This window comes from Pocillopora damicornis, chromosome 3, assembly GCF_964200805.1.
Source record: "Pocillopora damicornis chromosome 3, jaPocDami1.2, whole genome shotgun sequence".
Classification (NCBI taxonomy): Eukaryota; Metazoa; Cnidaria; class Anthozoa; order Scleractinia; family Pocilloporidae; genus Pocillopora; species Pocillopora damicornis.
Genome location: NC_142672.1, coordinates 7357008 through 7384695, shown reverse-complemented (window position 1 = coordinate 7384695; position 27688 = coordinate 7357008). Strand labels below are relative to the sequence as shown.

Sequence of the window (27688 nt, the reverse complement as noted above, 5' to 3'; positions counted from 1 at the left end):
AGAGATTAGATTACTTTTATTACCAAGATAAAATGTAATTAAGTGTATTTACGGCTATGAATATACTCTCTGAAATCGTCCACAACTACTCAGACTTACGCTAAAGGTATTTTTCCATAAATCATATCCATATTAGGGCAAAAAATTAAATCAAGATAACATTTGTTGATATTCATCCAGTAGTCTAAAATGTGGGTTTATTGAATGCTTGCAAGTCATACTTTTCAGTTGAACAACGAAGTTTTGGTTGTATGCTTTTCAAAACAGAACCGTTTTGAATGGGGTGTAGAAAGCTAAGTAATCAGGGATTGCTTTGGATTTGCCTCACTCCGCTCTATGATTGGTGCAAAGAACTCGCACCACTCTCTCATCCAATCAGATGCAAACCTAAAGCCAATCACGACTTGGACACCCGTGTTTTCCCGCGCTTTGGGCAATTTGCGTGGTTTTACTTTGAGTTCTCTAATCTTCTGATTGATTGTTGTGATAACTTTGGTTTTCGGTTTACGACACTCAATAGAAAAACGCTCTATGAGCCAGTTATCATCTACTGCTATAAACTTATATCGTTCAGACGGCAACAACCTAAAATTGATCATCTTTTCAGAGAAGATATTTGCACATTCAAAAACTGGCTACCTAACTCATTCACCTATTACTAATAAGAAAAAAAGTATATGTTACTTTCGCGTGGCTTAGATTATTATTCGGGAATATGATTAGAATCCTCAGTGGATTTTTTTTACTATTATTTTTAAAAATCTCTTAAAACACTAAGAGGCTAAAACATATCCTTCCTGCTTAAGTTTCTTAGTTTCAGTCAGGCACCACCGCATCCCTATCAGAAGAAAAATATAACACTGTTAATGGTTAAAGCATAGATATATCTCTACAAATGTAGTTCTGGAACTTCTAAGTCTTCCGTGTCATAGATTGAGAAATTTCCAGGTGAGCGTCTGAAGTAACTCGGGTTTGCCTCGGTTGCGCCGCTTTCTTAACTTAACAAATTCTCACGTCTCGGGTAGTTCGCCTGTTTGCTTTGAGTTGTCCTGGGTTCCCTGTGATATTTTCCTTTTTTCTGATTGGCTATTGTATTACTTAGTTCACTTTTTGTTTTACGACTCTCGATCGAAATGCGCACTATTGTTACGAGTAAAATTACCTATTCTTATCAATTTAAGTGCTCTTCGCTGAGGAGAAGGAAACCAGGCAATAAAATTGTTATTTGGATCAGGGCCCAGTTTTTCAGGAGGTGGTAACGGTATCCAACGGATGAATCGCTATCTAGCGGATAAGTGACAACAAAATGTACCGCAGTATCCACCGGAAAGAGATTTACCCGGCGTTTGGCGTTATCTACTCCTCGGACAACCGGCAATAGATCAATAACGGAAAACCATATTGGCTCGAAGTAATCCATCAAGACAAAATAGACATCAAATTTAGTAGCAAAAACGCATGAGATTGTTAAGAAAACTGACGTGTCGCACGTTTCTGTGGTTGGTGTACGTATTGCTCGTTGTTTATACGCGATTGAAAAAACGTTGACTCCTAAACAGCATGGTCCGCGAATGTTGATACCCAACGGCTTTATGGGAAATGTTACATAATTTCCATGACTCATGGCAAACCCCCGTGTATGATAATTGTTTTCTGTCAGGAGAGTGTGTGTGGCTTCTATCATGTACCACGTGCAAAACAATGTCGTTATCATGTTTTTATGTACCCATAAAGCTTCTGGGTCTCATCTTCGATTGTCTTTTAAGTGTCAACGTTTATGTAATCGAGTGTATAGCAAGAAGGACCAGAGTAAACATTTCTACTAGAATGCCACAATTCTCAGTGTTTTTAAATTAGATATTTACCGATCATCGTATATTTTGTTCACTGCATAGTTTAATTCATTGGTTCCCCTGCAAAGCAGAAAGAAAGAGTGGATAGCGTACGTAAATAACCGAGATGACAACTATTAAAAAAGCAGGTTTACAACTAACAGAATGCCAAATCAATCAGCAAAAGTATTCGTTTGATGATTAAAATATGATGATTAAAAAATCATGACTTGCATATTTAACATTATGCAGTTAGTAATCTGGAAAACAACAATTAAATTAATGGTCGGTGAGTCAGTTCACTAAAATTTAATTGGTTTAGACGTTTGTCTTTACAAACAAAGAAACAAAAACAAAATGCGATTTGTACTCACGTTTGAAATGCAACTGTGTTGCTGTCCACATTCTTTTGACCTCTCCTATTTTAAAACAAGTTTATTGGTTGACATCAAAGGAAAAGAACAAAAGGAAGGGTTTTATCTTCATGATATGTTAATGTCATTCCAACATCTAAGTGTATTTTACTAAAATAATCCTGGCCATTTTTACGGTTCCATGATATGGAAATTTTTACATTCGTTAGATATAGTAGGTCTTCCCGTCAAGTAGTTTTTTCTCACCTTTTCCAGTAAAAGAATACACCCAATGCTACGACGGCGATTAAAATGATTACCAAGGGTAACACCACAGCAAGTACATTTACGCCTATCAAAGAATGGAAAGCATTCTTCAGTAAAACTACCGAGTGGAGGGAATTGGTTTTCCTCATAACTCAAAAAGAAAGAGCTACTAAGAAAGATTTTTTTCGTCATGCCACGAAAATAAGATAGGGAGGTATTATCAGCCCTCTTCACCATACTTTATTTTTGGCCCACCTTGATCATCTTGAAAAATGCTATACACAGTAAATTCGTGTTTCTCGAACGAATTTAATTTTTCTGCACTGAGGTGTATTTTTCCTCGAAACTGACTCGGATCAACCTTTCTGTTGACCAAAATTCTGGAACTATGGGCTATAAAGGCGACAAAAGCAATTCAAAGTCCATTTCGACAAAATGGCGGCAGGGTGATGACCCTAGATGAAAAAGGAAACAAATACTAAGCTATTGAGTGACATCAGAAACCTAGGAAAGCTCTTGGGCCAATGTTTTGAAAAAAAGTTTTAGATGTTTTGGCTTTTCGGCAAAGTCAACCTTAGTCTCCATAATGACTACTCGGTAAGAGTACTCACTGCTTTCCTACGCTTTTAAACATATAACTACACAAGGTTTAATCTTTGCAATGATGCAACCTGGGTTTTTCGCCAACCAGGTGTGATGTAAAGAGCTCATATAGTTCCAGCTGTAACTATCTTTTTAGTTTCGTCCAATGCTACCTTAGCTTAACCATTTGCATGCTCTTTGTGTAATTACAGTCAACTAGATCCTTTGCTGCCCTGTTCTACGTAAGTCCAACCTTTTTTAAAATCAATTTAAATCAACTTAAAAAACATAACACGATTATGATTAAATTGGTAACCCCTGAACGAGAGTAGGTGAGAAAAATATTAATTATGCTGCCTAGTTTCTATAATTTCCTTTGCAGTGGTTGTTGGGTCGCTACAAGAGACGTGTTAGGTTCTTTTAACGCGTCGGATGACGAGACAACACAACGATTAAAACACAGTTTCAGCGGCACCTTCCGTTTTCCTGTTTCCTTGTTGCTCTCCGAGTATTCCCCCTTCTTTGTCTGTGTAATCTTCTGTCGTCATTTCTGACGGTGGTACAGTTGGCGAACCGGCAAACACTAGGAGGTCAAGTAAAGTTTCAAATTTCGGTTTCTGATTCTCCTCTAAGTAGATAAATCGAAACATGCACAAGAACTCGCCGTAACAGCACGACGCCAGGGGAACCTAATGAAATGAAGACTAATTCGAGAAAAATTTTCTCATCGCAAAACAAATATATATGAAAGGAGGAATAAGATGATTGTTATTATATCCTGTTTGGAATCACTGGCAATCCTCTGACACTGACTGGTTCTCAGCAGTATCGTGTATACAAGGTTCACACTATATTTTTCCTAAGATGAAAAACTAAAGTAGAAAAACTAGTCTTTCAAGGCTTCCAATTGTTGACTGCAAAAAGTCAAAATGTAGAAAAAAAAATGATGTAAAAAATGTAAAAGAGGAACAGTTAACGGTTGTGTAATGTAGTTTTGGTCTAAAATCATAATCAGTGATTTTAAATCGATCACGTGCTGCCCGCTCGTTGGATTTGAACTCCAGTCTATTCAATTACCTTCATGAAATTGAGCACATTTTGAAACTGATTAGCAGACTTATTAGCTATAGCACACTCTATCAGGTATCGCACCCAATGTGTCTCCATGGGCAGAAGCGGTCACTATACCTGAGCAGCCGTAGATTTCCATCCTCATCGATATATGATTGTGCCACGCAACAGGTATCAGGCGAATGTAACGCGCTGTTATTGGTGGAATGAGCACATTTTTTACAACTGTGTCACTGTCCTGATTTCCATAAAATACCTGATGTTGAGACAGTAAAGACTTAAAACGGAAGCCAAAAATGGTCAGTTTCCTGGGTAACGTTCTGGTGCATAAGGCTCATAGAATAAATCTTACGTTTGGTATAGCATTGTATGGCCTACAGTTGCTGTAAATAAAATAAGCACTTAAGTCAAAATGGGGTCAGGCAGCTAACCTCTCTACTCTCTTCAGCAGTAATCATACCTTTGCTGAACTGCCTTCCGTTACATTATAAAATTCAAAAGTCACTCCGTCACTGCTATACTGTATGCGGTATCTGGACACCCACTGGTCGTTCCCATTCATCCCCTGAGTCGCAACACCTGTCACTCGAGAGTTATCACCGATATCCACTTGAAGCCACTGATTGAAGTTATTGCTCATGGCTGACCATCCCCCTCTCTTGTTCCCGTCTGCTTTCGAATTTAACCTTGCCTCCTTTGCGCCGTGATCCTCATCCATTTGTGAGGATACCTTTAGGTTGGCATTAGATATTTCTTTATTCTCCACACCAAGTACTGCGGCACATCCTGTGTTTGAAAAAATATATATTGTTTCAAAAAATAATAATTTGGATCGTTTCAATATAGCAACACATTTGAGTAACCTTCCAAGAATAAGATTCTGCTTAGTTGGTTTAACTGCTTGGATTGCTTCATTTCATCACGTAAGGGACCATTCTGTAAAATTAATGGCGTTTTTTTGTCAAATAACCTATTTATAAAATGATTAGTTCTAATTGTTTCTTTAAAGCACCTGGGCAGCCATAGATCTCTATCCTCATTGAGATATGATTGTGCCACTCCACCGGTATAAGCCGTATAAACCTTGTTGTGATTGGTGGGCTCAAACTGCTGTGAACCACTGCCTCGCTGTTTTGATTTCCAGTGAAAACCTTCAAGACAATCACAAGGAAAACTGTCATTATCTTGCATGCGAAAAATTTCTATCTCATGTTTAAACTAGATGACAAATGTCACAAAAAAGGAGTGTTCTTGATATGAATTATAATCAGTCTGATTCTGGAGCTGAGTTTATCTCATCTTTTTTTGTCACAGTAAAAAAAAAAAAGAACAATATTCGTTTCCCTAAGGTGCACTTTTTTCAAGGCTTAGCTACTAACGTCATCAGGAAGACCACCTTTTTTAAGTTGCAGACGATCAGTCTTAAAATGATTTAACATACCCTCGCTACGCTGGCATTTGATGGTTTGTACACCTGGAAGCTCTGGCCATCCTCACCGTACTCCACCCTATACTTGGTCACCCACTGATCGTGCCCATTCCTTCCTTGAGTGGCTAAACGTGTCACACGCGTGTAAGTACCAAGATCTACTTGAAGCCATTGGTTAGCATCATTTGCGAGAGATGACCAACCTCCCCCAAAGCCACCGTCCGCTTTATAATTCAACCTGGCCTGACTTGCAAGGCTTTTGTCATCCAAAATCGAGGATGTAGTTATCTTTGAGTCAGCGATATGTCCGCTTTCCATGCCAAGAGGTGTGATGCAGTCTACAAGATGCAAATCAAGAACCAGGAAGAAAATGTACTTTCCTTTGAGGGAATGGTCAGATTTAATTTGAATAGCTACCGATAAAAAACACTGACACTTGTCGAATTTAATTTTTTTTCAACCTAGAAGACAAGTATTGCTATGGCCTTTTTCACAATCAGATAAAAACAAAAATTAGCTCGTGGATGGAAACGATCATGCGGTTGACTTGATTCATCTAAACCTGCATCTTTTTTATTGAGTAACTGAACTAAGATGAAGACCCTTACCACAAGCCACTTCTAAGATTTTTGTAAACCCGTTTTTCAAAATGTCCGTAGTCATGTCATTGAAGAAGATACTTTTCAAGTATGAAAGACAGAAGTCGTTCGAAATGATCGAATCTACCTGGGCATCCGTAAATCTCAATTCTCATTGATATGTGTTTATGCCACTCTATCGGCAATAATCGGACGAAACGTGCTCTGATCGGCTCGCTAAGTCTTCTGACTACAACTGTGGAACTGTCTTCATTTCCATCGAAAACCTTCAAAAGCAAGTTTTAATAAACAACGTAATTGACATTCAGTTTGCTTCATTCTCTCGCAATTTCCCAAAAACTTACTTATCCGCCCAACCACCTATCAAGCCACTTGCCCTCCCCCAAACAGTCATTTACAGCACACAATTGCCAAAACTGGGCTAAACGTTTTCTCATTTACATCCATAGGCATCATATTGATTATACCATCACGGTGTACGATAAAAATTAATTACTGTCAGGTTATCCTGACTTCATCGTTAGAATACAGCGCTGAGGACATACCTGTGCAGAACTGTGTTCTGCTTTCTTGTAAAATCGGAAATTTATCCCAGAATAGCTAAATTGTATTCTGTATTTTGTCACCCACTCGTCGAGGCCATCTATCCCCTGTGTTGCTACACGCGTCACAATTGCTTCACTTCCAAGGTCCACCTGTAACCATTGATAAAGATCGTTCTTGCGAGCAGACCACCCCCTATTTTTACCATCAGTGGCCGCTTGAATGTGCAACCTGGCCTGCGATGGAGCCCGATCATCATTCAGTTGTGAGGAGGCATATATTTGCGCATCAGAGATTGATTTACTTTCCATGCCGAGGGGGGATACACAGCCTGGGTAAGTCGAAAGAAACACGCAGATGTTAGTATCTTTTAATCCGTACAATTAAGTGTTGACATTTGGAATCGCTTTTAACTTATTCATTTATGCCATACCTCCCACATAGCCCTTCAAATTTAAAGCTGAGGCCATACCTTTAGAAGGTAATTAATTTTCTAAGGAAACTTTCGCACAGCGAGGACTTCCAAGTTAAATACTTAGTTAAGAAACAACGTGAGTTGTGAAAGGAAACTTAATCACCTCAACAAACTTTGAAAAGCTAGATGGTTAAATTATCCCAATCAACGTTACGATGATTGCAGGTCACGATATTCCGGGGAATTTTTCACGCCAGGGGCTGGTTTTCCATCCTTAAGCAGGTAATTAATACCGCTTTCGTGATTTGCAGTTGCAGATGTGTTTTTTGCTTGTACAGATATGTGTAAGACAAATGAAAACAAATACATAACCTTATAATAATAAACATGATAATGATGATTTTAATAACTGTAGCAGTAGAGTTAATAATGGTGATCAGAGTGATGATAATAACTTAAACATTAAGTGTTAATGGTAATAAAATATGACAGTGATAAGAATAAAGGTAATAAAGATTAAAAACAATGAAAAATATGAGGAGAAATGGAAATTACCTGGACAGCCATAGATCTCAAGCCTCATGGATATGTGGTTGTGCCATCTCACCGGTCTAATTCGTATGTAGCGTGCTCTGATTGGTTTGCGTATTTCGTGATAAATGACGGTCTCTCTGTCACTATTACCACGAAAGACCTATGTAAAATTATGAAGACAAGTGGAAAGTGAGCTTTTGATCAGAACATTGATAATGACAATTGATCGGTGTGAGGATACTTTAGTGTAGATCAGCCGACTTCAACATGTTTCAAATGACATATAAGTATATCAGTGTATCTTCAGAGGACTTCGGGTTGCTCAAATTCCATGAAAGAAGGTGCAGCACTCGGAATCTGGATGATATATACACGATTTGAGGTATATGTTTAAAGTTACGTCGAGTAGTCCTCCATTAAGTTTGATCAATTTTTTTTTAAAAGATGACAACCAGAGGCGAGATTTCTCTTCGGGATATTGCTCATAAGATAACATTCTTCAAAAGCCGTGCATGTTTCATTTGTCTGAAACATTTGTTGTTGAGAACATTAGATGTAAACATCGCCAAATTATGCAATATCTGATTTTGAGCTTTTTTCGCGTATTGCCCCAATTACAAGTAGAGGCAGGCCCGCAGATATTTTTACATATTTAAAAACTAGAATATTATAAACAGCTAGGTGGGTAGTTTCAGTTCCAGAATCGGTGTACGTTTGGAGAAGTTCAGATAAACGTTTTCCCTGTTTTACCCGACAACAAAAATGACCAAAACTGTACCAAGATGAATAATCTAGTGGTGTGTTCACATTCACTCTCAGGGAAAATTGAATAAATCAAAGTGAAGACGAATGATGTCACTATGTATGGTACAAGTGCCAATTTGTAATGTTGTATTTAGCTTGAGATAGAGAAATAAACATTTCACTCTTTTTTTGCGACGTTTTTGTATGAAAATGAGGCCCTAGGCCTCGAAAAAGCAGTCGTTGTTACCATGGCAACAAGAGTGCTGCGACCTTTAAAAAGGGCATTTTTGTGCATCCCCCCTAAGTGCCTAACTGCACGCAAAATTTGAAGGGGGGTTGAAAACTTTCATTTCCCAAGATGTTTGATTCTTACAGAGACTTGTTCTTAATGTCGTAAAAATAGAAACAATAGAACTAGCTAGGTATACCTTTTCAGCTTCGAGTGGCGAAGCCTTATAAAACTGAAAAGTTACTCCATCGTCACTATACTGCAACTTATATGCTGTCACATATTGGTCATAGCGTTGTCTGCCTTGGGTCGCTATACCAGTCACTGTAGTGTATTGACCAAGATCCACCTGAAACCACTGGTTTAAATCATTTGCACGTGATGACCAACTTCCGGAGGTTCCCGGAAGTTTCTTATAATGTAACCTTCCTTGCCTGGCCCCATGATTGCCATCCCACTGTGAAGAAGCACTTATCTGTGCATCGGTGATTGCCCCGCTATCCATGCCAAGTGGCGCTGCACAACCTGTTTGTATTGAAACGGACATGAAGGTGAAAGGTGTATCTTTTTACGAACAGTTAAAATCTTCGTTTTAGTGGAGCATGATACGTTTGTTCTCTAAACTTAAATTTTCAAAAATTAATAAATCGGAACGTTTCTCATCCAGCCCCCACGATGTTTTTTTAATTATCAAAGAGTTATATTGAAAGTCTATGATTGATATTTAAAGTTTCAGTTGCTTTTAAGGTTTTATCAAATCATTTCTACCGCGTCAACTGTGTCCGGCTATTGCCAGAAAGAGGTGTACCTGGGCATCCGTAAATCTCCAGTCTCATCGATATTCGGTCGTTCCAGGCAAGCGGTTTCAATCGGATGTAACGAGTGGTTATTGGTGGGCTCAATATGTTATAAACAACAGTATTTTGGTCTTGATTGCCATTGAACACCTAAACAATAAACAAAGGAATAAGGAATTTGGGTAAATTTCTTATCACGGCTTAGGTTTGTTCAACCGACAGATTTTATGCAGACTTGATGAGCAGATAAATGTATGAGTTCTGATGGATGAATGGTGAGATGGACGAAAGATGGACCGTGGATCGGTGGATTGAGCGGATGGATGGTAAGGATGGATGGATGAATGGATGGATGGATAAAGGAATTAATGGAAGGAGGGAGAGATCGATGGATTAAGCGAAAGTATGGAATGGATTAATGGTTGGGGATTAGATAAATAGATAAATAGAAAACCTCATTTAACCCGGTAATTTTGACCAAAGTTTGCAATGTGCTGCACTTTTGTTATTCCCAAAAGCCATGAACTACAAAATTACCACTAGGCTTTTAAACATTTAGAAATTTATATTGGTTAATGTAAATGATGGTTTTAATTTACTATAGAAAGAGTTAAGACACCATCTTACAAATACAGTGTTTCACTAAAAATAAATAGAGAGATTGAGAAAATCTAATTTTTCTTTGAAGCTTAAATGTATTTTTCATGTTTCACTTCGTTTGATGACGTATTCCAAACTTTTGTCCCAGTGTAAGTAGAGTTCCTACTACTAGTGTTCCGCTAGTAGTCTGTTTTAGCAACCGGTTAAGCTAGATTTCTAACGAAGGTTCTTGGATTATACACTGATTTCCCAAATACTACTCGAAAAGATATCTTCTAACTAAGCTGGGGTCATACATAAAGTTTTTCGGTGAAGTGGCCACAGACGTTATCCCATACAATGCCACAATTATCATAGTATGGTTCCATAATTGAATGAGACGCAATAATCAGGTTAGGAACAAAAAGCTTAGTGGATGAATAAATAAGTGGATGGAAGAATCAGTGGATGGAAAGATAGATGGATTGAGCGACTGCATGGATAAATGGGTAGATGAGTACAAGGATGAATGGATGGATTTTTGGACGGATTTGTGAATGGAGGCATTTATGAACAGATGGAGGGAAGAAGAGAGGGAGGGAAAGAGGAATCGATGGATGGATGAACTTCATTTCTCGACCAGGTTTCATTTTCTTCTTTTTGTCAGCTTTACACTCTTTCATGAAGCAGCGGCGAACGTTATCTGAACGATATCTGTTGACAAAAGTCTGAAACTTAGAAGAGAAAATGAAAATTTAGGATATCTGGTACCTTTGCAGGGCTGGATCTAGCTTCCCTGTAGAGGTGGAATGTTATTCCATCATCACTATCTTGTAACATATATCTAGTCACCCACTGATCGTAGCCATTCATCCCCTGAGTCGCCAAGCGCGTTACTTTTGTGTAACTACCAAAATCCACTTGAAGCCATTGGTTGTGATCATTTGTGAGAGCTGACCAACCCCCAACTTTGTCACCATCCGCTTGGAAATGTAACCTGGCCTGTACTGCGGAGTGATTGTCATCCAGTTGTGATGATGCTGTTATCTGAGTATCAGATATGGATCCAAATGCCATTCCAAGAGGATTTATGCAGCCTTAGTTTGACAAAACAAAAGGTGACAGTTTTTCACGGATGCCATCGTTTAATTGATAACGGCTACCTACCCCTGTGCTAAGAATCATAGTTAAAGATATTGTCATTCACAACTTGCAGCGTACCACAGATAGCCTTTACAAAAATGATTAACGTCGGGGAAAAGAGATGGAATTTGTTATCTGTACAGCAGCTCAAAAGAAAGTCAAACTTTAATATTTCATATGTCTCCTTCAAGTAAATAAGATTATTCTAGATACCTGGACAGCCATAGATCTCGATCCTCATTGATATTCGATTGTGCCACTCAGCGGGTTTGAATCGAATGTAACGCGTTATAATTGGTGGAGTCAGCGTGTTGTACACGACAGTGTCACTGTCTGTATTTCCATCGAAAACCTTAATAGAGAAACGCAAAATACCTTAGATGATTATTCAAAGTTTTTTTGGAATTGATTTTTCTTAACGCCTAAGTAAAAAATACCTCTGTTCTAGTTTCTTACAGTTCGTTTCAAATTAGCAACATTCTGATTGGGGTTGTCTACCATCAGTTGGATGAACGTCGATCTCCATGACTACAAATGTTTTAGCTAGTCACATCTTCCCTGAACTGAACGCGCGAAGGATGAGCTCTTGAAGTTTTGTGTGGTAACATTTCGACAAATATATTTGATCTGAGAGTTAAATTCTCAACACGTGCAAGTTAAAAGTAAACAAAATTTGGTAGCAATACTACTGCAAATTTTATCTGTTGTCGCTGGATTCCTTCAAAGTTGACGAGGGAATATTGAAATAGACTGGAAAGGCTTTGCCTATTGGGATGGAACGAAATTTTATTTTTACTTTTTATTGACTATTGCATTAGTGTTGACATTCTATAACCTATCACCGAAATCTGGGTAAACTGCATCATGTTACAAACCTGCGCAGCAAAATGTCCTGGATCCTCAAAGAAATGAAAGATGTCCTCATTTTCACCGTATTGCAGTCTGAACTTGGTCACCCAATCGTCACGCCCATTCCCTCCCTGCGTAGCAATGCCCGTCACCCTTATGTAACTACCAAGATCCACCTGGAGCCATTGGTTTACGTCATTTTTAAGCGCTGACCAGCTTCCTCCGTTTTCTCTATTTGCCTTTGAATGTAACCTGGAATGCTTTGCAGAGTGATTTTCATCCAGCTGCGTTGACGACTTGATTTGAGAATCCGAAATTTTGCGATTTTCCATGCCATACGGGGACATACAGCCTAGATTAAAAACGAAAACGATGTTTTTGGGAGATTGTCTTTGGACTAAAGGTAAGAGGATTGACTGGGGCTGCATGGGTTGAATTCGTTCTGTTACAATACAAGCTCTGAATCAGGAGTATGATTATAGACAGAAACGTCGGTGACCCATTCATCCAAACTGTAGCAAAATTTCAGGAACTAAACGATTATCGGTTAAACGTATATAAGAGTGAAAACATAACAACATATATTTTTTCATGAGTAAGTGGCCCAAGCATCGATACGGCGGCACACTTGAATGACGTTTACAGTCAAGTTACACATTTGGACACCGAAAAAGGCTTTTACACCGTCCAGTTACAGTCATTACATCTAAACTGCTTTCTTAGCGCTTTTATCAGTCTGTTGATAACCAATTACGTTCGAGAATATTGGCATAGTCACTAGTTTAAAGACTGCGAAATACCTGGACAGCCGTATAACTCCATCCTCATCGAGATGTGGTTATTCCACGTCATTGGTATCAGCCGTATGTACCGAGCTGTTATTGGCGAAGTTAGTTTGTTGTATACGACAGTATCTGAATCTCGGTTTCCATCAAACACCTAAGTATAATGAAAGTAGATTTAAAAGAAATATTCCAGGATTTAAACATTGTTTGAGGACACTCCCATCTGTTTCTCCTTTCAAGATAAGTCATAGTTGATATTTCATTCACATCTGTAGGGCAGAGCGTATTAGGTAAGGGAAGAGATCCCTAATACGTTCATAAATTAAAGTTGCTCTATAATGATTTATTTCGTTGTGAAAAATAGCCTATGGGGTAGGCCTATAAAGTGGGGTTTTACTTGTTAAATTGTTACCACACCTTTTCTGAGCTGCTGTCAGATTCCTTGTAGAAATCGAAGGTCACACCATCATCGCTATATTGCAATTTGTACTTGGTGACCCATTCTTTGAATCCGTTTCTTCCCTGGGTCGCTATTACCGTTACCCTCGCAAAAGTATTAAGATCCACTTGTAGCCACTGATTACGATCATCTGTGAGAGCCGTCCAGCCACCTTGCTTTTGACCATTCCTCGTAAGGTGTAGTCTACCTTGTATTGCAGAATGATTTCCATCCAGTTGCGAGGAGGCACTTATCTGAGCACCTTCTATTGTCTGACTTTCCATTCCAAGGGCAGTCGTACATGCTGCATTTGTTGTAAAGAGATAAGCGTCAGATACAGATACTATCCTAACTTTACACGACGCTTTTATTCAATTTTTCATTCAATGATTGCTTCTGATAAACTATTGTAGTCACCAAAAGGAGTGGTTGATTTCAGTCAAGATTATTTCAATAGAATACCAAAATTATATCCCACGCAGTCATCCCACTGCACCTACTATTTTTCTCAAAATTCTCTAATTTATGATGAACGAGAAATGATGTCGCGACGCTAAGACTCTTCTCACTTGCTGGTATATGCCCGTGGCTGAAAGACTGTCTTTAAAATTTGACAGCAGATTTTAAAGTCCTATTACGCTTCTCGGTCAATCTAGTTAATTGTTTTCTGACGTTTTTTTGACCAGCGGATTCTAAAATCTAGATCAATAATCGCCACACCTGGACAGCCAAAGATCTCTGTTCTCATGGAAATATTATTGTGCCAACTGATTGGTATAAACCGTATAAACCTTGCTGTGGTTGGAGGATTCAGATTGTTATACACAATGGTATCACTTCCTTTATTCCCATTCAGCTCCTGTAAATTGTAAGCGGCATGGATTAAGTTTATTTCTGGAAGGGCCCTCGAAAGTGACAAACACTGCCCTCAAAAGGCCCTTACCTTTCATTTGTAATCAGAGTCAAACTATGTGTCAAAGTAAAATTTCAAGAAAATAAAAAAATATATGTATGTTTCAAAATTATTGCATTTGTTGAAAACAGTATGGAATGAAAGAGTTGTCCCCTATCTCGCCTTTGGATATTGCTCTTGTCCATCACACGCATGTGACATCTAACTAAGACATACCGTCCATTCGTTGTCACCCTGTTGCTTGTAATTCTGGAAGTTTTTTCCATCATCACTAAATTGTAACTTGTATTTGGTCACCCATTCGTCTTTGGCATTCAACCCTTGAGTCGCCACACGCGTCACTCTAGTATAACTGCCAAGATCGACCTGTAACCATGGGTTTTCGTCGTTTGGCTGAGCCGACCATCCCCCAGCCTTATTTTCTACTTCTTTAAAATTCAACCTGGCCTGACTTGGAGAATGGTTGTCATCCAGTCGCGAAGAAGAACTGACCTGGACATCAGTGATCATTCCATCCTCCATACCAAGCGGTTCAAAGCATGCTGGATTTTTTTCAAAAAAGGGCAAAAATTAAGAGAAAAGAAGAAGAAGTAAAATGAAGAAGAAAAAGAGAAAGATTGAGAGGAAGAAGAAAAAGCGAATGGGGTGCTCTATCTATTTGCTGGAATGAGCTAACCAATCTTTGATTTGCCGCACAGGCAATCTAGGATCACTATCAATAATCAATTTAAACCTGCTTTGATAGGAAATTAATTGAAGATGTGGTCTGCCAGAGCTACCTGTGATGCATTGGCTAATTTATATATTTGTTCTACACCGCGATGTACCTGCGCAGCCATAGATTTCCACCCTCATAGAGATGTGATTTCGCCATTCCACCGGAATGAACCGGATGTAACGTGCCGTAATTTGCCTTGCCAATTTGTGGTACACAGTGCTGTCTCGATCTTGATTACCACTAAATACCTGAAAAGAATATCATCATCTCTCATTCTTTGGACACATTGTGACAAGTCGATTTATGCTGACTTCTGGAAACTTACTAAAGAGTCGAGGAGAAGTCTTTTATAACCGGATTGATTCTTCAGAAGATGAGTGAAGTTTAACTTGTAACGAATCTGGATTTGTTCTTTTATCGAAGGTGGCTAAGAAGGAAATTTAATTTTGATGGAAAACCTCAAAGAATATCCCGCCTGAATTTTTCCTATCAAATCTCCTCGCCTTTGAAACCTTTAATTTAGTCAGATATTCAATCCTACTTCCGTAGTTCACCATGATTTCTAAAGTTAGCTTCTGATTCTTTTCTCAGTTTTTTCCCTTTTTCGGATGTTTCCGTAAAGTTGAATGTTATTTTTTTCTCTTCTGGAAAACGTCACTATTGCATTTAGAATTAGTAAACTTTGTTTGGCACCGGTGGAAGTTCCATAGCATCATTACCGTAGGAGGCCTTCGCACTCTTTTTCACTCATGTCTGTTACCGAACATTAAACAACAACAAGAAAACGAAAATACCTTGAATGAATTGTCGCCTTTTTCTACGTAAAAATGAAAGTTCACTCCATCAGTACTGTATTGCAACCTGTACTTGGTCACCCACTGCTGTGCTCGGGGTGAATTCCTCCCCTGAGTCGCGACACCGGTCACAATGGTATAGCTGCCAAGATCCACTTGAAGCCACTGTTTGAGATCCTGTACACGAGTTGACCAGGCTCCTCTCTTTGCTCCAGTCAACTTCCAATTCAGCCTAGCCCTTGATGGGGCGTGATTGGCATCCCATTGTGTAGAGGCGGTTAGTTGTGCATCTTTGATTGCTCCACTTTCCATTCCAAGAGGTGTGCTGCACACTGAAATAAGTGAACATATATTAATTGATAAAGACGTCATTCGGCTCGTCAAGAGCTTGGAAAAGAGAAAAAGTCTGGGTTTTCTTCGAAGAATCGAGTTCCAGAACTTCGCATACATAAGAAGAGACTATAATCAAGATTTATATATATATATATATATATATATATATATATATATATATATATATATATATATATATATAAATGTGGGGGTAGAGTCTACCTTGGCATAAAGTGCTCAATGCTGTGGTAGCAGAGCTAGGTCTACATGAGTTAAAGAATTAAAGAGGACGCATCCATTCTCTGTGACTCTAAGTTTCGCGCCTAAGCGCTTGTCAGACAGAACTTCTTCTATATATCAGAGTCACAGAGATTCGATACGCCCTCTTTAATGCTTTAACTTATTTTACTTAGTTCTGCCACCACAGCATTGAGCACTTTTTGCCAAGGTAGTCTCTACCCCCACATATATATATGCAAATATATATATATATATATATATATATATATATATATATATATATATATATATATATATAATTTGCACAATGGAGAATGTGCTTCCGTTTTCAACGCTTTATTCAAGACCCGACGCGTTTCGGCATTTGCCTTCCTCAGGGGCCTTAACATGCAATTGTTACAGAGTCGTAATTGGTTAATTGTGTGACGTAGTACAGTGCATGTTGCTTAATTAAATGCTGAGTAAAATCTCTCGTAAACAATTAGTGTTTCTAATATATATATATATATATATATGTAAATAAATATTATGAGAGGAAAGAAGGACGCAACTACATTTCCCTGGGGAATGTAGTTGCGTCCTTTTTTTCCTCTCATAATATTTATTCTGCTCTGCTTCAACGTATTGAGCACTGTTCCACGCGAAAATCGACTTGCAGACTTCCTATATATGTAAATATATATATATATCGCTCCGATACTGTGCTACTGAGCTCTGGAGAACTATGTGGTGAGCTACGCCAATTTTTGGGTTGATATGAGACGCGTCCCGCAACGTACTAGGATCAGCAACGTTGGAAGTGTCGCGAGGATGAATAGAGCGTAAAGGATGGTAAAAATAATATCTATAAATGTCAAAGAAGTGAACTGAGTAAATGTATATGCGTTGAGCGTGTTAGCTCTAATTTATTGGTATCCGACTGTAATTCCGCTTTCTTGAGCGATGTTGCATTTGTATCTGCATACATTTTTGCTATTTATCCTCTTACGTAAAAACTAATTCTTTATTCGCCGGTATACTTTCAAATCAAAGGCTCGAGGAACTACCTCATGGTATGTCTTAATTATTCATTTGTGTGGTGAGAGCTGTAAATCTTTGCCATCTTCTCCCAATAGCGCGTGCTGCACCCTTAAATGACCAATTTAGAAGCGTTAACCAGAGCACCAAAACTTGGAGCCAAAAGCAAACCAAGACGACAATTAATTAAAAATCACATAAATTGACGGCCAAACAGTGAAAAAAAGAATATGAAAGCGATCTTGGCAGTAATGAACAATAATTAAGCAGAAGTATTCATATAAATTTCTTAATTAAACCGCAGTTCACATATATGATTTTCATATATTCACAGTCAGTGACAAAACTATTTGTAAACGATTGCAAATTCAACCTGTGCGCAGGCAAGATTTATGCCCTAGTAACAAAGTAGCTCACAAGGTGAATGATCAAATTACATGAAATCAATAAAATCTCAAAACATGATAAATAAGTGTAAAATATAGCCGGAACAGATACGCAAAATCAACTTGAAGAAAGAATAAAATCGACTATACAGATAAAATAAATGAAATCATAACCTTAAAACAGCAAAATATGGTTAATAGATACGCGAAAATCAATTTGAAGACAAGAATTATAATTGCTCACGCGGCGCGACCAAATGAAGATAGAAAGCGAAAAGAAAGAAAAATCAGCCCGATCATTTCAGCCATTTTGAACTTTGTTGATAACTCCGTGTACTCAGGCGAAAATTCGCCCCTAGTGTCAACCCCTAGGTATTTGAACAGAAGACAATAGCATAATATTGGGGACAAATGTAAGCTTAATATGGAGAGGCAGGAGATGACTTGTTTACTCAAAGATTTAATGTATACATTAATTGTCTAACAGATCAGAGAATAGGGTGAGTGAGTTAGTGAATGAGTGAATTTTCCTTCCATACTAAAACCTTACAGTACGACTAACATAATAACATGAGGCAAAAAAGGCGTGTAAAAAGGCACCCCAATTTGATTTTTTTATTGGCATCATTTGTTACCGTTAAAACGTTACCTGTACAACCGTAGATCTCTATTCTCATCGCTATGTTTTTATACCACGCTATGGGTAAGATCCTTATGTATCGTGCTGTGACTGGAGGTTTAATAATGTTGAAAACAGCAGTTTCACTATCATCATTTCCGGGAAATATCTTTGCGAGAAAAACACAGAAAGCATCAAGGAAAAATTATTCATTAGGCTTGCAGATGATCAACAATGAAAGAAAAGAGTTCTCCGTCTGCCTTTTGTTATATATTTGAATGACACATTTTAGTGGAGGTTTGTACAGCTTAGGAAAATACTCGATCATTAGAGAAATTATTTATCTGGAAACCATCCCTTGAGATCTAAAGTGTGTTAATGGTCTTTTCTCTCATTGGGTCAGAAAGCCACTTTCCTTTGCTCGATACAAATTTGTTGCATCGCAACGATAGCAAGAAAATTAACGCCGCTTGAGTTGTTCTATATTTATTTTTTGTCGCAAGACTACTTTTAGCCAGATTGCATGTGCAAATAAACATTGATGGAGTTATAAAATCTCTTAAATTTATTTCTGGAGTATTTTAGCCATGCCAATAATTCTCAAGGTAGCTCTGCATTGAATTAGTTGGCGCTGCATACCTTTGGGTTGCCACCACCAATTTCCATGTAAGACTTGAAAGTGATTTCGTCACTACTGTACTGTAACTGAAAGGAAGTCACCCACTGCTCATAGCCATCCCTCCCTTGAGTTGCCACTCGCGTAACTCGAGTGTTACTACCAAGATCCACCTGAAGCCATTGATTACGGTCATTTGTAAGAGGAAGCCAGGCGCCCTGCTTTATTCCACTTATCTTGGTATTCAGTCTGGCGCGTTGTGGTGCATGATTATCATCCAGTTGTGATGATGCACTGATTTGGCCATCGGAGATCAGTCTACTCTCCATACCAGCGGGTGCAATGCAAGCTAAAGGAGAAAACAACAATTGATCATCCTAACTTGGTTTACTCGGTGAAGTTCTCAGCCTGAGTACATGATTTGTAATTTGGTGTTTTTTGTCGAGTCATACTTTTCGACAAAATGCTGAGGACATCTTTCCTTTCTTTCCCTTCCATTCTCCTACACTAAGATTTTGGTTTTAATTCATTTGTATGTACGTGGATAAGCTTCTTTGTATATGTACCAAAGTTGCGATTGGTTTGGGAAATTTAAGGAACTTATTTGTTCCTTCATTTTCAAGTGGAAAAAGTCAAACAGTTGTCATGTTTATGAAGCGTCCTATGAATTATTTTGTCAATGGCTCAAATAAGACCTCTTTTTGGATCCGAAAAACGTCTGATCGTGTCATGGTTAAATTCGCTCAATTCAGTCAATATGCTTAGTCAAAGAACGTAATCGACAACTTTTCCACTAAGCTTCAGAAGTAGTATGTTTTAGACACAGTACACGAGTTGTAAATTTGTAGTATGTAAGTAGTTCCATTACCGGATGATCTTTGGTCGACATTTAGTCCGAGGAGCGGTGAACAACAAACAGCCGCGACAGATTTGAGTCAACCCTAATAGTGACCTTTTCACTATCAAGTAATTTTGCTTTATATCAATGTCCAGTGTAAACACGATAAGAAGAGGCCAAATATCAACTAAGGGATATTGTTAGATCTCACCACCAGATTCTCAGAATCACATGACATGGCATATAGGTTATTGAGAAAAGGTTGACGGCTACAAACGCTAACAATAAGTTATACAATCAGTAAAATTGGGAAAATAATTCAGCTATACTGCCTCCTGCTTCGCTAAAGAAGTGCGTCTCGATGAAAAAAAAAATGATAATAAAAAAACTACGAAGACAACCAGACAAGAAAATATTTTAAAAGCCACGAATAATTTTCGATTACCTGTGCAGCCAAAGAGCTCTATCCTCATGGAGATATGCTTGTTCCACTGTGTTGGGATTATGCGGACATAGCGCGCTTTGAGTGACGGACGAAGTGTATTGTACACAACCTCGTTACGATCTTGGTTTCCCTTAAACTAAATGTTACAGTCAAATTAAGATCTAATTTGAAGTTTGAATTGCGACGACTTACTCTATTGTCTGTTCGTTCATTTGTCTTTTTTTGTCTTTTTTTTGGCGGCTTTACTTTCAGAATTGCACTTGAAATAACAGGTGATAATGAATAACGAGAGAAATAAATAAATCATTTTTCAGTAGCACATTAACAGAGTGCTTCCGTGGTCTCTTACCTGTGGTTATGTCTATTTCATACTGAGTGCAAACATCAAATTACAGTATTTGCAGATGTATATTTTCATTTATGAAAACAATTATGTCTATTAGAAGTTAGGTCAGTTGATAAAATTCCCTAAATGAGGATAAAGCATACCGTGACCGAAGTGTCTCCAGTTTTTTGGTAGAACTTGTACATCACTCCATTATTACTATACTGCAACTTGTATCTGGTCACCCATTCATCAACTCCGTTCGCCCCCTGAGTCGCCACTTGTGTCACATGAGTGTAACTACCAAAATCTACCTGAAGCCATTGGTTGGCATCGCTTGTAAGAGCTGACCAACCCCCTGCGTTGTTTCCCACGGTCTGAAAATGCAACCTGCCCCGTACTGCGGAGTGGTTTCCATCCAACTGCGAGGAAGCAGTGATTTGCGCATCAGATATCGACCTACTTTCCATTCCAAGAGGGATAGTGCATTCTGTAATGAATGAATTTTGAAATAAGTCTATTATTAGACAAGAAGCTTCTCATCAATATGCAACTATAATCTAGCTTCCAAGTGTCTTTCACGGTTTGATGCTTTGCAAAAGTGCGTCCCAGCTCAACTGAAAATTTTCAAACTTAGGCGCAATTTGAGAAAAAGGCAATTCATATCTTCATATGTCTTCTGCAGCTGCAAAAATGTATGTTTAATTACTGATTTGATAGCATGGCTTTAGTCTATAATCAAAGATTTGCGATATGTAAAACAATTTGAAACAATTCTGATATAAAATTTTTTAACAGAGTCTATTCCTGTTAAGCCTCAAACTTGCTGAGAGCTCCCCTCCTCCCCCATAAGGTATATAAATTCCCAACAACATTCCCTGAATAAAATAATATTTTGACAATACCTGGGCAACCATAGATCTCGGTTCGCATTCCAATTCGATAGTTCCAGAGTAAAGGTTTGAATCGAATGTAACGAGCTGTAATTGGTTGCCTCAACTTGTTTGACACAACTGAGTGGAAGTTTTGATTTCCACTGAGCACCTGTGAAATGATCATGAAGCATGACATAACTTATTGTCGACTTTTGCACTTCTTTAGACTATTATTACAAATAGGACTTAATTCTTACTGTGTTTGGTAGAAGAATAATAGAAAGAACAGAGGAAACGTGCTCTCTCTTTATTGACACGAAGCATGCACCCATAACTGCTGTAACGACTGCGTGAGTGACTACGAAATAAAAAGTTTTCTACATGGCATGACGCCAAAGGAGATAACATAGTGATTACCTTCTCTCTGGAAACCCTACTTAGACCGCAGTAATCATATAACCTTAAAAAAGTATTTTTTAAGGTGATTTTCAAATTCAATCTAGTGTTACTTTCGGTGTATACCTTTGGTAGAGTTTCTCCGGGTCCCTTGTAAAAATGAAAGGTTAGTCCATCGTCGCTGTACTGCAGATTGTAACTGGCTGTCCAACATTTTCGCCAGCCTCGTAGCTTCACTCCTTGAGTTGCAACACCCGTTACGCTTGAGTAAGTTCCAAGATCCACCTGAAGCCACTGTCTAGGATCAACTGCTCTGGCAACCCAGCCGCCCAAGTTTAACCGTGCAAATTTTGCAGAATTGTCATTATCCCATTGGGTGGAGGCAGTGATTTGGGCATCGGAGATAACCTGACTCTCCATGCCAAGTGGTGAGGAACAACCTGAACGGGTTTAATCAGAAAGAAAACTCAAGAAAGGTACTTTAATATCCCTTTCAAAACGAGAATATTTCCCTCTAATCTATCAGGATGAAGATAAGTCTGGTACAAGTTTTAGAAGCAACTCGTGCATGATCAAAGATCATAGGCTAAGCTCTGAAAATTATGAAGAATCAGTACTCTAAACCCCTACTTCAAACACCTGCATATGTTTTTCAAAAAATATAGATTTTAAGCAAGAGTTCAAAAGTGATATTAGATACTAAGGTTCTCTGAGCTCCTTGACAGGAAAATAATTTAGAAGAAACATGAAACATGATTTCGAACATTTTGTTTCTTAGGAGGTTTTCTTTCCCTGACCAGTTTTGTACACTATTTTCTCTTAATGCATTATTTTTTTGGCTCTTCTCCTGCCTATTTTGTCGGTTTTAATCGCACTATGTTTTGTTTGCATATTAAATTTTGCCTTCTAGGTTCAAAGGCATTCTTCGCCCATCTTGGCGTCTCTAGAAAAACTAAACAATTGTGTTTCTTTTGTGACACTAAAAGCTATTTTTTTCTGACTAAAATACCATCATGTTACGAAATACCTCGACACCCATAAAGTTCCATTCTGAGTGATATATGGCTGTACCACGTGACTGGCAAAAGCCTGATATAACGAGCTGTGATTGGTGAGATCAACTTGTTATACACAACTGTATCACTGTCTTGATTGGCGTGAAGTACCTGATAATTGAAATCAAAATCAGCTGAGCTCAAGTAGATACCTCACAAAATTTGGAAAGACTGATAAACATAAATGAGTGTCATAAGGGCCTATGCATACATTGTAATTTTAAAGGTTTATCAAATTATGACGAAATTTCACGGATTCGTAATGATGCCAACATTTTGTCAAACAAAAATGGAGTTTAACTTCCAAAACGAATTTTCCTGTCGTTTCTTTGGATTTTGTCAAAGTTAGCCGAGTCAAACCCAGTCACAATGCTGTTGATCTCAACATTTTTAGGTATGTTAATTGATCAATGCAATGCTAAAAAAGCCAGAAAACGTTACTCTATAAAATTATGGTACATGTAGGTAAGTTTCAGGGGAACCTTTTCTTTTTCGTGACCTCTTGAAAAGAGGGTTTTAAGGAAAATAAATTCAGAGAATGAATTCATAGAATGATAATTCAAAGACACTTTACTTTTGCTGACATTTTCCCTGGTTCTTTGTACGACTGGAAGATCACACCGCCAAAACTAAACTGTAACGTGAAAGTTGTTATCCACTGCCGCCATTTTGCTGAGTTCCTCCCCTGAGTCGCCACACCTGACACAGTGGTGTGACTGCCAAGATCCACCTGAAGCCATTGGTTACGATCACTTTTAAGAGACGACCACCCCCCTTGCTTGATTCCCTGTTCAATGAAGTTCAGTCTCGCCTGTCTTGGTGTGCTGTTGTCGTTCATTCGCGAAGAAGCAGTTATCTCGGCATCAGAAATCGCGCCACTCTCCATTCCAAGGGCTCCTGCCAATTAGACAAACAAAAGAGTTCAAGCATTATGTATCTGTAAAATGTTCGAGTGTATCAACATTTTGTCTTCGGGGATCTTCTTAAGATACATCTCAAACTCTGAAATTGTGCTAAGTAATTTTGTAATACTGTCAATCAACAAAGTCTTACCAGAACACTTAGCGGCGCTATAAGAGGCTTGGAACCCATAGAAAGAACCATTCTTATCTGATCTGAATATTACAAGGAGGCTGTTTGACGTAGAATAAATTCCATTCCTGGGGGGAGGCTGACCCCCATAGAACACTCCTAATACCTTCCCTGTTTGGTTATTGCCATCGTACACATAAACAGCGTCCGTGTTGTTCTCAGATTGTAGACTGAAGCGTGTAAACATTAAGGCCACTTGAAAAGATGCTTTCACCATGATCCTCCACATGCAGTATTGCCCATCTGGATACATTTCTGGATAGTTGGGTGAGTAAATGACGCCTTTTTGTCCCTGTAAAGTTTGGTTTTGACATTTATAGCCTCCTGCGAGTAAGAAAAAGTTGGTTGGGGTTATTTTCATTGAGCTTGAGGGCACAAGAAATTGTCACAAGTTTCCGCAACCGCATGTAGTTATGTCCATTCTCGCAGCCCAGGGATCTCGTTCTCTCTCACCTTTTCGCTCTACTCTCAATCAATGCTCACTCAGACTGAGTACGAGACCTGAATTTAACTAACAAGCGCGCCTTTTTCGGAATACCGGTCGACCAAGTTAGAGACCCAGGCCAAAGATCAAGCTCTATTCACTGATTTGCGTACATTGGTAACTTGCAGTAACATAGAAGAACAAAGAGATTTTAGAGATTTACCTTTTGGTCAAAGGTATCTACGTCATAAGTGCAACAGATTATACTGACTTGACATACTTGATGAGAGGGGAATTTTCAGAATTATTTTACTGGGCCACCAAAATATCCCTTTCCACTGCTGTATCCAGGCTGGTTGTCCTGTGCCCGCGTAACCAGCAAATGCAAAAGAAGTCCGCGTGCTTCCAAGAACAGGATCACGAGCCCCCAGTCTTTTGAGAGCGCTAACCGCTAATGATGCATATCTCGAACCTTCTTGAACAGCGACCAAAACGATTTTGCTAACGGAAAAAAGATTTTTTAAAAAAAGCTAAGCAATGACGAAAAAGAGTAGTTTCAGATTAGGTCTTAGTTTTGACGTCATCTGTGTTCTATCACTAAGCAGACGCACTGCAACATCGAATCTTTTTGTTAACCCTTTAACTCCCAGAGGTGATTAACAAGTATCTTCTCCCCACAATATCCATACACTATCCAGCAAACAGGTAATGTGAATACTCAAATGTATCAGGCAGAAGTTGTTATCTTCATCTAACACCAATTTTTGGAACTTATTTTTATAGGTAATCACATGATTTCGAGTGCAATTTGGAATAAATAAGCACGAGTAAAATTTTTTCAAAGACAAAGACTCTTTTTTCAAAGAGTGCAATCAGTCAGTGTCCGAATCACTTTCGATGAAATGGAGTCGTCGTTTCCCAGGTTTAACCATGTTTGTTTTTAATTTCGGCGTTGAATCGACGAGCAAAGTGCTCAGCTGGGTCGACTCGTAATTTTCGATTTCCTTTGCAGTTTCCTTCTCTAAACACCACTTTTTCAAACCGACAACCAAGAAGCAGTGTCTTTTACAATGTTTTCGTTGTTTGAGCTGTTTTCCAGCTGCGGTGGCGAAAGAAAACCTACTTTAAACGCCGGCCATTGTTTCGCTCGCAAATTTTCAAATTTTCAAGTTTTGTTGCGACATCCAAGGCTCTCATTTGATTGGCTATCTGTGAGTTTCTTTGATTACTGACCAATCAGGATGTCTGATTTGTTACTTTCTTTGCCATGAATTAACCTTCTTCTGCACTGAATTACCTGAAAACTGCATTTATCTTAACCAATCAGAACTGAGAAATTTTTCCATGTATATTGTTAACAGGGAAATGTATAGCAACTAGAGGGGAGAATTAACATTCAAATCTTGGGAATTAAGAGTAAATAGTAAGGTATCATTTCGAAGGTATGATTGGCTCAGGCTAAAATGATAAAACTACATCTAAACATCTGAAATGAAATTACTTACTTTCCTTTAATGTTGTTGAGGTAGTCCCTTAGGTTGTTACCGGCAAATATATTCCCGTATGTGTCGAACACTTTTGAATCAAGAATGACACCTGAGTGATAAGAAAAATAAAAATATAAAAACATATGCCTAGTTTGAGGACCGGCAATTGTACACGAATCGAATCTTTTATAATGTTGATTTCTTAAATTACACTGGAATATTGTTTGTCTTGGGCTCAATGAATTTTGAGCACATGAGAAAACGCTGTTGTGGTCTCTTTAGATCGAATAATGCCCTAGAAGTCTTCTCGTGGATTATTCGACAATATTCACTCTTTGACGCATAATTCTTCCAAGAAATAATGAAACTTCCTGGGAAACTCCAAAGGGCCACTTAGATTGTGTCTGAGGAGGAGCTCTTTGCTTGTCACCATAATCGAGCTTTCCGTTATGATAAATAAGAATTTAGCAGTAAAATATTAACCGTGGTTTACACACCTGTTGCACCGTCCACAACAACAACATTATGTCCTCTGCCATGACGAGAATAATCCTCGCCGTTCACCTTGATGTATGCAATTCCATGTGTGTTCCGTGTCTTTGCCCAATCATACAAAGCTTCACTTTTAATGTAAACATCTACAGCAGGAGCCGCAACAGATGCTGCAACAAACCGAACAGTTCGTTTAGTCACAACTACCAATCAAAATAAAGGAAAATATCATAATAAGAACTCAGAGTAGACTTCCCGTTGCACGAGAAAAACGTGATTGACGATGACGCGGTTGGTTTTTATCTTTCTATGATCTGATTGGTTGAGAGCGTGAGGTTCGAGCATTTTACAACGATACACAAACCAAAGCAATTTTGGATTGCTTTCGACGTTCAAATAAAAATGGCTCCATTACATGCAGCAACGATGGCAAATAGCGACATTACGCACGTCCTCAATTTCAAATCATAAATGTTGACGATTTTTCCCCTCTATCAGATTACATATTGGTAAACTGTGATTAAAAATTGCCTGATACGGAGAAACGTTTTGACCCTAAACAAAGAACGGGCTTTTTTTAGTGCTGACACATCTTGCCATGAGTTTGCCAAAAGCAAACATTGATGCAGCGTGGAAGCTGTTATCAAACTCTGCTTTAGTGCAAAGCAATATGATAACGAGCGATTATGCTCTAAGACTGAGAACAAATGAACAAACACAGCAAAATTAATCTAGACACACGGACACTAGGAATTGACTCAAAAGATAGCCCGCTTCCTCTTATCCCTTCCACCTCTTCTCGCTCCTTTCAAAACTAGTTGGAAATGATGTGGTGGGGTTTCTTGAGTGATAAGGTTGATTGCGTTATGTGGATGGATAATTGATCCACGCTTTTACACAAGACGTAACATGAAAATCCATGAATGTGTTTGGACTTGGCCAGAAGCCAGCGTTGTTCAGATTCCGTTGTATAAACGTTATCAAGAACAATGCCTGCGCCTAGCCTTCAGATCTAGGTTCCTCTTTCCGTTAAAGTCTATCACAGAATAGGAAATTCCCTTCTCGGGTATGACTTGAACTCTTTTGCATAGAAAAGAATGAGAGAGCTACAGAGGTATCTGAGAGAGCTTTTGATGTTACACAATTTGTCAAGGAGCAATGAAAAATTTTCCACCACGTTTGTTTTAAAACTGCTGTCGAAACACTTCTTGATTTAATACATTCCATCTGTTCTCTGAATCCTAAGGAAGGGTGATGAAATTTAGATCTTAAAGAATCGGTTGCAAGAGTAAGGGATTATTTCGTATGTTATAAACAATATTCTATTGGAAAAGTATTCGATTCATAGTGTTCATTGACCCTGCTAAATCCTCACCTGACGATAAGAAACTGTTGAGTAGAGTAATCAGGGCTAAAGTTGTCCACATCGACAT

The 27688-nt window shown here is 38.5% G+C and overlaps 1 protein-coding gene across 1 annotated transcript; it reads right to left on the bottom strand.

The window, feature by feature from the left end:
- On the bottom strand, positions 1-27688 carry LOC113665657 (uncharacterized). The gene is made up of 36 exons (XM_089200303.1): positions 27631-27688; positions 26261-26425; positions 25782-25872; positions 24557-24777; positions 23814-24176; positions 23335-23657; positions 22733-22871; positions 21832-22145; positions 21340-21478; positions 20599-20924; positions 20110-20245; positions 18850-19175; positions 18241-18379; positions 15616-15947; positions 14931-15069; positions 14320-14645; positions 13911-14049; positions 13169-13494; positions 12767-12905; positions 11993-12318; positions 11331-11469; positions 10746-11071; positions 9407-9545; positions 8798-9123; positions 7647-7785; positions 6679-7007; positions 6261-6399; positions 5547-5872; positions 5118-5256; positions 4566-4891; positions 4223-4361; positions 3510-3617; positions 2453-2537; positions 2207-2251; positions 1866-1913; positions 1-838 (listed from the first exon to the last, which is right to left on the bottom strand). Exons 1-36 carry the CDS (start codon positions 27686-27688, stop codon positions 817-819), a joined length of 7242 nt encoding a protein of 2413 aa, XP_089056429.1. The 3' UTR covers positions 1-816.

Excerpts from the sequence above, each read along its gene's own strand:
- LOC113665657 (XM_089200303.1), bottom strand. The coding sequence starts at position 27,688 with ATGTCGATGTGGACAACTTTAGCCCTGATTACTCTACTCAACAGTTTC. Across the intron at positions 14,050-14,319 it reads AGGGTGACAACGAATGGACG|GAGCTGAATGGGAATAAAGG; the intron begins GTATGTCTTAGT and ends TACAATTTACAG. Across the intron at positions 12,319-12,766 it reads GGAGTTATACGGCTGTCCAG|GCTGTATGTCCCCGTATGGC; the intron begins GTATTTCGCAGT and ends TTTTTAATCTAG.